Below are 12170 nucleotides of genomic sequence, written 5' to 3'. Positions count from 1 at the left end.
AAATTTCTTACAGAAACACTTTTACTTACAAATTTCCAATAACATAAATGGCAGATAGTTCTCACTAAATTTTCTTACAGAAACACTTACATGTGAAAAACTTCTCGATGCGAGTGTTACAGAAGCGAGGCACTGGACTATAAAGTATATACTTTAATTTTTCGCAAAACATTTTTTCTAAGGTTTAAAAAAATGGTATAAAAAGAGAAAATAATAAACAGAAATTGCGCTATGTTTTTGAGAAGTAATTTAAGATTCGTAGTCGTAGTCGAATAAAATACTCTTAATTGTTTACATTTGTATTCGCTTTTGCATTTGCAAAATCGTTGCGAATCTTTTAACAAATACTATTTCTAAAAAAATCTAGAGAAATAAATAAATGTAAACTTATACCCCGTTCACATGATACAATTATTCGTAATTCACGCTTCCATTCATCATTTGTTGATACGAATTTTATAAAAAGCCTATTCTTGAATAGCAGTACCTCTTTCAAAAAAATTCATAAAATTTATGGAAGGATAACATCATTTCATGGTTATAAATATTTTAGCTATTTAGTTTTTTTATTAAAAGCTTAATAAAAAACTAATGGTGACCGTGCATGAGAGCCAAATATTCTTTTTATAAAAGAAATATAATTTAATTTAAACTTAAATGTTTACAACACAAATGTTTTTAGCAAATTTTTTTTTCATAATTCTATAAAATGCTTTTTTAGCTTTATACATCAAAAGATTTATTTTAAACCTAAATCTTTTTCGATGGTATGAGAACACACAGCCATCATTTGATCCTTAACACGTTCAAAGTTTTCCACAGCCTTAGGTTTGGCTTCAGGCCATTGAGCCAAATCACGATAAATTGGACGACAGAATTTCATGCGGAAGTTAGAGTTGGCAAATGCAATAATCTCGTCCAAACGATTCATTAGTTTAGCCATTATGCACAAACGCATAACACGGAAGCGAACTTCAGCATTTTGCGTGTTCTTCAAGTTGTAAATAGATTCCAACAATTCAATTTTCTTTTCAGACAAATCATTAATTTGTTTGCATTCAATTAATTTGCCCAGGAAATCAATTAGTTGATGTGTGGAAATAGTTTGTTTAACATCAGGATTATTTGCCAATTCATCGGTGGTTTTAGTGCTCCACAAAGTAGCCAATTGTTTGGAAACATTAGCTAAGGTTTCATCGAATCTTTAAAAAGTTGAAGTTAGACAAAAAAATAAAAAAAATAAAAAGACGTAAACACTTACTTGGGTATAATTGGTGGCATACCAACGCATGTTAGCCAAAGATCCCAATCGATTTCATTGAGTTTATCCTTTTTATCAGTGTCAATGAAATAATCATACAAGGCCGATTTGAAATCATCAGTGACCACAGACTTGTATGAAAACTTTTTCAAATAGGATCGCAAGAAGGGCTCAAATACTTCTGGTCCTCCAAACAAATCCTCAATGTAGCGCAAGAAGGTCGAGCCTTTAATGTAAGGCACACTGGAAAAGGCATCATCAGGACCACAGTTTGACAAGTCAACAACAAGTTTTGTCAATTCGGGACTATTGGCCAATTGAGTACGAAGCTTTAAAAATAAATTATTCAAATAATTATAATAGAGAAAATTTTTTGCTAATATTTTTACTTACGCATTCTTGTAAATCTGTCAAGTTGCGGATCATGTGGAAATCACGCTCTTTCAAACCTTGCATACGTCCAACAATTTTTGTCTCTACGAAAACGGTGAAACCTTCATTCAACCAGAAATGTTCAAAGTTTTTGTTGGTCACCAAATTGCCAGTCCAGCTGTGAGCAATTTCATGAGCCACCACATCAGCCAAAGACTTGTCACCAGCCAACAGGGTAGGTGTAACAAAAGTTAAACAAGGATTCTCCATACCACCGAAGGGGAAAGAAGGAGGCATAACCAATAGATCATATTGTTTCCATACATAAGGTCCACAGATGTCAGCAGCAGTTTTCAACATTTCTGATGTCTGTGAGAATTCTTCAGCGCATGCATCAATTATTCCTTGTTCAGCCCAGACATTAGAGTTGGGACCCAAAGGCTTGGAAACCAATCTACCAATGGCAATAGCTAAGAGATAAGCTGGTATGGGTACCTCTTGCTTGAAAGTGGTCACACCGTCTTCTTTCTTAGCAACAAGAGCACTCATTAGAGCAGTCAATTCTTTCGGATGTTCCACAGTAGCTTCGTAAGTGAATTTAACAGCAGGAGTGTCTTGACATGGCATAATAGAACGTGCATGAATTGCCTGACATTGACTGAACATGTAGGGATGTTGTTTGCCCAATGTTTGTTCAGGATTCAGCCATTGAAGACCACTGGCATTGCTGGCGGTTTCATATTCGATGCGTACAAATAAACTGGAAATACGGAATGTATAATTTGTTATTTTTACATGCTTTCAAATCCTATTTTACATTAAAAACTTAAAATTTAACACTTAGCACCTCGAATTATCTCTTGTAATTTACAAGTTGTAAAATCGTATATAATTTAATTTCAGAATATATACTTAGGTATATTTGTTCCAAAAGTCGAAATTAAAACTATTCAATTAATAGCTTGGTATTTGAATTTGTATAATAAACATATTTTTTAATAACCATTTAACTAGTTTTCTGCAAAGGCGTTTTACATTACGTCTATATTTTCTTACCCTATCAAATTATCTGTGATAGAAAAATTTATGATTTTAAATAATCTTTGAGATTAAAAAAACAATAAAAATCTTAAATACATTCAATTGTTTTTATAGATAAAAACCACAGAAATTTTCTTAAGATAGATAAGGCTTAATAATCAGGAAAGTGTTATCGTAATGAAACTAAAAAGTATGTATAGACAGACCCTAAGATACTCTACAACCGACATTAGTGTATTTTAACTTTCGGAGTAATTGGGGTCTTGTTTAAATTATGGACTCTATACCGATTGATATAAATATGTACGTTTTACGTAAAACTAATACTTAACCATGCAATATAGAATATTAAGAGATTTGTGACCGTTAACGGTGTTACGGTGTAATCGTTCTGATGTACGATTTCTAAGTAACAATGGGTCATATGTTGCAGTAAGTATGTACTTAAATTATTCCCGTTTTCATAAAAATTTAAGTCAGAATTTACATGTCAGAACGACAAAAAAAACTAGAATGACAAAATTTAAGATGTCTACATGGCCAATGTTTTTGAGAGTTAAAAATTTTAGGACAAACATATATTACTTACTCTCCGGTAGCAGTACCCTGTGGTAATTCCAAAGTAAGTTTAGCACCAATATCATCAACTGGATCGCTAACAAAGTGGTTTAGTGGAATGGAAGACTTTCCAGAAACTATTTCAGCATTCAAAACTTTAACATCACGCACATCCAACAACTTAAATAATAAAGAAATTTTTATTACTAAACGCAAAGGCAATTTAGAAAGTGTAAAACTTACAATAGCAGGCAAATCCTTTTCCAATACATTAAAACGATGGGTAACTGAACCCTTCAACTTGGTGTTTTCAAAATCTACCTTCCAGTTCAAGACACTGTGTTGTGTGGTAATCAATTCTGGTTGGGAGTAAGAACTTGGATCAATTTTACCTAGACGACCCATTTTGCGTTGACTTTGTAGCGAATACAATGGAATTGTTTGTTGGAACCTTTTCGTATTAGGTGACGCTGGCGCTGTTAATGATGACGACGAAAATAGATGTTGTGTACTTAGAGTACGTGTTGAAACTGAGGGAAAATTGTGGAAAAAAGTTAAAACACTTGTAGAACACAATTACTTCAATAATGATATCAGATTATCAATGGTTATATGCTTATACTATTGAAATAATCTTATCACTAATGTGCATTACTTTAATTTAAAAGTTGGTTGGAATGTGTGGCTACTGTGGTAAATCAAAATATTTATATTAAAGTTATGAATCGTGGTTAATAGTTGTGCTGGTTGCTAACAACAAGTATTTTCTTTTTTTACAATAAATGTGAGGCACTATATCCCATATTATAAACTGGAGTGTTACATTAGAACAAAAACTAAATTCAGTTGGCATATTATTTGAGTGGGTGGAATTCATCACCTTTGGCGATTAATAAATTTTTTGCTTTCTTACCGGCAAATAAAATTAATTGCTTATAAATTGCAATTTGCAACTCAATTCACTTGATAATGACATCAACAAAAAACATTAACCTAAATGATGAATGAATATTCTGGCAACACTAGAATGCTAAAATTTGCAAAAACAATGCTGTTGCCAGATAAATTAGATTACAAGTGGAGGGATTTTAGCAAATCTCCAGTTTGCTTGTTTTACTGGAATATTTATAGTGTCTCACATAAGTATTCGAATTTGGCTGTACTTTGAAAAGAAACATAATTAAATAATATTTTTGTGTGTGAAATAAATAATTAAATTTGTTATATTGTCTAAAGTCCTATCACACTCTTTAAAATTTAGAAAAATTACATTTACCTCAATTGATTTAACTTTTTTAAAAATAGACCATAAAATTGCCTCACAAAAGTATTTGAATTTTCCTGTATTTCATATATCACCATATTTTATGAAACACAAAAATTATAAACGAGTGGTTTTTTTCTTAAAATTGTGTTGTATATTTTTGGCCAATTTGTTCCACAATTTTGAAGTATTTGTACCATCTTTTCATGTAATATCATTAAAATGACGATTGTTGACCATATTTGCTATTTTTTTCTTTTTTCAGAAAAAAACCAAACTTTAATATTGGGATTTAATAGACCCCTGAGGTATATAAAAAATAATAATTTTTGTTATAAGGATCTGTACTTAAAAGTTCCAAGATGTATTTTTGGTGTCGTTCTTCTGTTTCTAATTGAATTGTATGGATCTTAAGTCCCTTTTCGTACCACTAGGGTCGATATTTTCCGACAAAGTTGGCTAATCTACTTTCATGTACATATTAGCACTAAAATATTTTAAAATTTCAATACATTATATCGGCATACAATTCCAAAACATGCCTTTACAAAACGCCATCCTATACAGTAGATTTCAGTTTTTACTATTCGTAACTTTCACGCTTATGTTGCCCATTACAATAACGATGTAAGTAAAAAATTTTGGGTTTATTTTGATAATAGTAATCAATATTTAAACTGATATCGATATTTTTGAGTTTGACCATAATGATATAGTGGCATGCAGCGTGGACGTCATTGGTATATAAAATAATGATACTACCATATTGAATGGTGTTTCTTTGAGGCATGTTTTGGAGTTGTACACTTCCACAATACATTGAAAACTTATAATATATAAAAGCTGATATCTAAAAGAATATATACAAGAAAACTTTCCCCGAAATTTTTTGACCCTTGTATTATGAAAATGGACTTAAGTTCCAATATATTGAATTAGCGACAGAATAATGATATCAATAATATATCTTGGATCGTTTAAATACAGATTCTTGTAACAAAAATACTATTTTTAGATACTCCAAGGGGTCTATTAAATCAAAATATCAAATTTTGATTTTATCTGTGGAAAAAAATAGTACAAATTTTGCCAAAAATCACCATTTTAATGATTTGACATAAAAAAAGGGTACAAATTCCCAATAATAATATGATCAAATATGAAATACAGGAAAAATTCGTACACTTTTGTGAGGCAATTTTATGGAATTTTTGTTTAAAAAAAGCTAATTTAAGTAAATGTAAATTTTTCAAGTTTTAAAAAGGACCTAAGGACTGTCTAAACCAGCGTTGCGCGTTCATATTGTTCTAATTACGAAGATTTTCGGCAATTCACACGTACACAACCCGATCATAAATAAAACTCATAGCAAGAGCGTAAAAATTGCAAAAATTTGTAAAAACAACAACAATATTTTCAAACAAGAGAATAACTTGCAAAAAACTGGTACACTCCAAAAACTTTTCAGGAATGCATAATATTAAAAATACATAAAAACAATATTTTTAATACTTTTTTTTTAAACATTTTACATTAAAAGCTTTAATCTTTGTTTAGAAATAAACGTTTTTCTCTTCTTTGAATATGCTTTATCTGTAAAATTTACAATTTTACTTCTTATAAAATTTTATCATAGCAAGCGTAACTAGGAAATCTTTTTTCTAAGTGTTTTTTAGTATTTTCTTACCACTACAATAACAGTTTCTCTTTCTGCGCTTGGCTGGTCTAAACCATATAACAAATTATTTTATTTTTTTGCACACAAAATATATTAAATTTGGTTTCTTTTCATAGTTTACCTAAATTCGAATACTTATGAGAGACACTGTATATAAATTGTTTTAAACCAACATAGAATTTAAAAAATTAATTTAAAAACATTTAACGCTGCACATCTACCAGTTAAACTATTATAAGATGTTGAGAAAAAGGCAATCAAACTCTTTTAATATAAGATCGAAAACATTTTTTTAACGATTTAAGGACTATATATTACTTTTTTAATATTATTTTTAAAATCACGAAAGTTATTTTTATTTTAACTCTTAATTTGGTTACCCCCCTCAAAATATTTATTGTAATGTAATATGATGTTACCCAAATTTATTTTTATTAGAGAAAACCTAACAACTATTTTTTTGTTTTATTTTATAATAATATTTTAATTTACATTTATGTAATATATAAGTTTTATTGGGTTTTTATGGTATATAACTAAACACATTTTAAGAAATTATTAGTTATAAAATCATTTTTATAATGTTATATAACATAAAATTTAAATTATGACATTTAAGATTTTTTTGTTCGTTTTTAATAAAACTTAATGTGGAAAAAACCCGCTCTCTGAATGATGCAGTTGGACAGATTGCTAAGATTTTCACGTTTATGTCCTTTTGTTGCATTGATCCTGGTATATAAAATCATCATATCCATTTTTTTTATTTTCTAAAATACTTATTAAGCTGTTTATTCTGATTTTAGGAATCCTCGTGATCTGAAGATTACTCTAGCAGTTTTAATTTATATTAAAAAAATTTTTCAGGATAGGCAAGCAAATTATAAATCAAAATATTAAAAAATGAATACTTGATCAAACTTTTAAGTTTTTCTTTAACTTGCGCAGACATGAAACTTACGTTCTTAAGAATTATTATTTCTGAAACCCAAAAAATTTAGGTTTCATTAAAAAAATAGTGAAGTTCAACTAACTAAATTTAAGGAAGGTTTTTGTTGCTCAAACAAGCCGAAACTTGGAATTCTTCTTTGTTTTCATAAAGATTTTCGAAAATTGGAATTATTCTAAAAGCTCGAAATCACAAGGATTTTTAGAAGTGCAACTTTTTTTAATTGAATGCCAACTTCAGACATTTTACACTTTTGTAGATAAAAATTTTAAAATATGAATTTTAAAGAAATTTTAGAATATTTTTTTTAGAATTTCGTTGATAGAGACGTTAAATTAAATTGTAGGAGTGAACAATTTATCAGAAAAATGTCCGTTATAATCATAGGATTCTTGAATTTTAATGTTTGAACATTTTCTAAAATTTTATATTCGAAAGTTATACAAAATTTCAATCGCTTTCGATCTTGCCTCCAGATGTCTTGCTGCAAAATATTTCGAAGAAAAAACTTGCATATACTGATGAAAGCAATTCCTAAGTATTTAGCAATCCCTATACAAATACATATTATAGATAATTTAAAAAATATTTAATTTGATTTAACAAAACACTTTTCAACGAATTTATTAAAGTTTAACGTAAAATATAATCTTTTGGATAATCCATAATTGAAGGGAAGTTTTCCAAGGTTTCCTTGTCTATGTGATCTAATCGCTGTGGTACTTCACGTGGTGTTCTAATTTGATTCGTTACATTTGCTAAAATTTCCTCAGGAACATTATCATCGGCAAATAAATGAAGCCTCTGCATTGTGTGACGACGTTGAAGATTGCCTTTCATTGAATTATAGACCGCTTTGTGCATTACCATAGTGGGATCTTTATCATGTAATTGCCAAGCGAGAGTCCAACTGGCACCTCCAGGATAACCAGTGTGATGGAAGTATACACGTTTCACCCATTCATCACCAGGTAATGCGATTTCCTTTGTATTAATAACAACTACATGATCACCGCAATCATCTGCAAAGGGAAATGAGAAAATATTCAAGAATTTACAAAAAAAAAACTTTGGGTATTTACCATTAATTTTGTGATTTTTTTATTCTATGTAACACTGACTTTATTTGGTTCTTATAAATAAAATAGAGGTGATTTGGAAAAGAACTTACTCATTGGATGGTAGATAGGTTTTTGTTGGCCTTGCAAGTGTCTGGAAATCAATTTAGCTGAATCAAATGGATTTTGCCAGGTGCAATCATAGATATGCCATGTTCTGGCGAATGTAGCCCATTGCTAAATGTATTGTAAAATAATTTATTAAAGTAACTTTTATTTTTGTATTTCAAGAATTCACCCACCTGCACACGTTTTGCAATAGACATTTTGTTTTAAATTTAATTGAAATATTTTACAAAAATTATTTATTAAATAACTATCAGCAATTCACACATCGCCGTACTTTAGAGTCCTACGCCGACAAATATAAACGTTGGGCAGTTGTTACTAAAATTACGGCGGCGGCTTTTTATCGCCATTAAGTAGGGTTCTATAATCGACTTTCGAAGAATCGAACAAGCGAATTTTTGTCGCAAAAAAATCAAAGTCGAAAAAAAATAGTCGAAAATATTTCCTACTTTTCGATATAATTGTTTAAAAATGGTTTCGAATTTTAAGAAATGGAAAATTAGAAAATTATATTCATAACAAATTAAAAAAATGTAAAATATAAGTACTATGACAAATTGTATGTAGCCTATACCTCGATAAACATAAAAATATTTTTGTCGTTTTCGTACCAACGAGACGGCAAATAGAAATTTCGCTACAGCTACAAAAAAATTAAGAATAATTAATTATTAATTAAAATTAATTAACAATTAAGAGTTCTATATTCGGCTGTGCCGAATCTTATACACCCTTCACCATCATGTGTTAAATAGAATAGTCAATACAAAAAATTAAAAAATACCAGTTGTTAAACGAAAGTACCCTTTTATAGATTTCGATCAATCGATCAAAAGTGTTGCTTATGTGCATAAAACAAAAATGTATTAAAAAATTTTTCATCCAGATTTGTATTAACTTAAAAGTACAAAAAAGTCCCACATTACATGTTCTTACTATAAATAAAAAATTTCATGTTTCTAGGTTCAATATTATAGAAAACTCAAAAAGTACCTTTGGGGAAAGAAAAAATCGTTTCTATAGGCTCTACATGTTTAATTTCATGTTTCTAGGTTCAATATTATAGAAAATTAAATAAGTACCTTTTGAAGAAAGTGAAGGTACCAAAAAATTCCCTTTTATATGTTATCACTTGCTCCGGGACCTATATCCTAACTTTCATGATTTTAAGTTTAATACTCAATTTCACGTTTTTAGGGTTAATATTAAAGGAAATTCAAAAAGTATCTTTTAAAGAACGCGAAAGTACCAAAAAGTCGCCTCACCTTGCCCTACATATTTCTAGGTTCAATATTATAAAAAAAATTCAGAAACTACCTACTTATGTATTCTCACCTAATCCTTAAGCCAGGACCCAATAATAACATTTCTTTCTGAGCATGAATAAATTTCACCAATTTTTGGTGAAATTTTTAGAGGTATCCCGTATTTTTACTAATACCTTTGTTATTTATTTGCTGATTTTAAATAGCATTCTATTCGATCGAACCGAAACGGTTTTTTCCTTTTTTCAAAATTTATTTATCGAAAACTATGTACGCTACCAAAACATCACAACATAATGTAAACAACAATATAGAAATCGTAAAAATTTTGAAAAATGTTATCTTAAAATGAACTAAATTTCAATTTTCGGGGGGAACATCAGAAACTTTGGGGCCACCCTAATGTACATATATTGTATAAGCATTTACTTTAAATATTTTTACTTAGTAGTAAAGTTATGTAAAGAACTAACTAATTTATCACAATTAAAAAATATACAAATAAATATACAAATATATTTGAATACATACGCAAATATAGTTATACATATAAATCGAATAAAAAATTTCTATGTGCTTTCAATAAATATCATATTTTTTTATATGTGATTTAACATTCTGGAAACTCAAAGACATCTGTATGCTATGTTTTGCTTATCTATTCTATATATATAAAATTCTAACGTTACTGACTGACTGACTGATTGACTGATTCATCATCGCACAGCCTAAACGGTTAAAGCTAAAGAGCTGAAATTTGGACAGGGGGTTGGTCTCCCACCAAATAGATCCACTAAGACGGGATTTTTGGAAATTCGAATGTTTAGGGGGTAAAAAAGGGTAAAAACGGGTAAAATCGGTAACCTAATATCTCCTAAACTAGAAAAGATACAAAAATAATTTAAAGCTTATCATCGTTCATTTAAAAAATAAGCGGACAGGTGTCTGGTACTTTTTTCAATTTCGGCCCCTTTAGGGAATAAACGCGTAAAAACTGTATTTTGGTACTTTTTTTGCACCCCATGTATCTTTTAAACCAGTGAACATTCAAACAATATTTTTGACTTCTTCATAACTTGACGAAAAAATAAAAATATAAATTTAGTACTTTTTGGTTATTCGGATGTTTAAGGGGTGAAAATTGTACCTATTTTTGGTACTTTTTTCATAAAACATTGATTTTGGTTTATTAACTTATACATATAAATACGTAATAACGGGCTCCCACTACGATGTTGTAACATTTTGGAATAGAATTTATATTTCTTCAATGGGTGGAAAAAAGTACCAAAAGGGGTAAAAACTGGAAATTTGATTTTATTCAAACACAATGATCCAATTTAGATAAAATTTTTAGATTTAGAAACACTAAATATGCTAATGAGGTGTTATTTGGAAACCTGGTACCAAGTGATATTTTTTGGTACTTTTTCATTCTCCATCTGGTAGTTTTTGAGTTTTCTTTGATATTGAAATCGAAACATGAAATTAATAATAAAGAGACTTTTCGATACTTTTTCGTTTTACGCAGGTATTTTCTTGAGTTTTCTTTAAAATTAAACCTAGAAGCATGAAATTAAGCATGTAGAGTTCGGAGTAAGTGAGAATCTATAAAAGGGTAATTTTTGGTACTTTTTCGTACTTCGACTGGTACTTTTTGAATTTTCTATAATATTGAACCTAGAAACATGAAATTAAGCATGTAGAGCACGTAGTAAATGAGAATCTTTAACCTAGAAACATGAAACTAAGCATGTAGACCCGGAGTAAATGAGAATCTATAAAGGGGACTTTTCGTTCATCAAAAGGTACTTTTTGTATTTTTTATAATATTGAACCTAGAAACATGAAATTAAGTATGTAGAGCCTGGATTAAGTGAGAAACTATAAAAGGGCACTTTTTGGTACTTTTTCGGTCTTCAAAAGGTACTTTTTGTGTTTTTTATAATATTGATCCTAGAAACATGAAATTAAGCATGTAGAGCACGTAGAAGTTTTAGAGAAATTAACCAATAATGCATTAGCAGAAGACCACTGCAGGAAGCGCACCAGGCTGTGATTGATATTAGATTCTAAGACATCAATGTTGTCCTTATGAGATTCTCTTTGGAAGAAAACCAAAAGTTATAAATAAAGAAACTGAAATTTGCTCAAGAATACTGGGAAGTGCTGAAGAAATATTATGAAAAGGCGAATCTAACAAACAGAGTAAGTCTTTGCAAAAATTAACATCGAAGAAACTTCAAGATGGAGAGTCAATGGAAGACCATATTGCCAATTTTTTGGATATTGCTGATCGCCTGTAAGATATGGATGAAGAATTTCCGGAACATAAGATTTTTGCATTCTTATTAGGAAGTCTGCCTAAATATTACAATGGTATTGTATCTGCACTTGAAGTACGTCCCGAAACAGATCTCACATTGGATATGGTAAAAGAAAAAATAATTCAAGAAAGCGAAATAAATTCCAAAATGGAAAATTTCAAAAAATACTTAGAAGATTAGCAGTGGATTCCATTCCTTTAATGGAGAAATGCTAAAGGAATGTCTTTGTGTAATTTGTGTTTAGTGGTAAGACTGTTAGAAATTAACA

The 12170-nt window shown here is 29.5% G+C and overlaps 1 protein-coding gene across 4 annotated transcripts; it reads right to left on the bottom strand.

Moving 5' to 3' along the window:
- Positions 1-530: 530 nt before the first annotated feature.
- LOC111674973 (39S ribosomal protein L13, mitochondrial) lies at positions 531-8625 on the bottom strand. Of its 4 annotated transcripts, XM_023435661.2 has the most exons (7): positions 8484-8625; positions 8295-8418; positions 3476-3762; positions 3264-3412; positions 1655-2393; positions 1262-1590; positions 531-1202 (listed from the first exon to the last, which is right to left on the bottom strand). In XM_023435661.2, exons 1-7 carry the CDS (start codon positions 8505-8507, stop codon positions 740-742), a joined length of 2115 nt encoding a protein of 704 aa, XP_023291429.2. In that variant the 5' UTR covers positions 8508-8625; the 3' UTR covers positions 531-739. The 4 variants fall into 4 exon arrangements, with proteins under 4 accessions (XP_023291429.2, XP_023291430.2, XP_023291432.2 ...); XM_023435662.2 differs by lacking the exons at positions 8295-8418; positions 8484-8625 and adding an exon at positions 4146-4257; XM_023435664.2 differs by lacking the exons at positions 8295-8418; positions 8484-8625 and adding an exon at positions 3888-4042.
- Between the last annotated feature and the right edge of the window lie 3545 nt (positions 8626-12170).

The sequence above is a fragment of the Lucilia cuprina genome, chromosome 2 (assembly GCF_022045245.1).
Source record: "Lucilia cuprina isolate Lc7/37 chromosome 2, ASM2204524v1, whole genome shotgun sequence".
Taxonomy (NCBI): Eukaryota; Metazoa; Arthropoda; class Insecta; order Diptera; family Calliphoridae; genus Lucilia; species Lucilia cuprina.
The sequence above is the reverse complement of the archived record's forward strand: the minus strand, read 5'-3'. Positions and strand labels throughout refer to the sequence as shown.

Excerpts from the sequence above, each read along its gene's own strand:
- LOC111674973 (XM_023435661.2), bottom strand. The coding sequence starts at position 8,507 with ATGTCTATTGCAAAACGTGTGCAG. Across the intron at positions 3,413-3,475 it reads AAAAGGATTTGCCTGCTATT|TTGTTGGATGTGCGTGATGT; the intron begins GTAAGTTTTACA and ends TTATTATTTAAG. Across the intron at positions 2,394-3,263 it reads CAGGGTACTGCTACCGGAGA|TTTATTTGTACGCATCGAAT; the intron begins GTAAGTAATATA and ends CCGTATTTCCAG.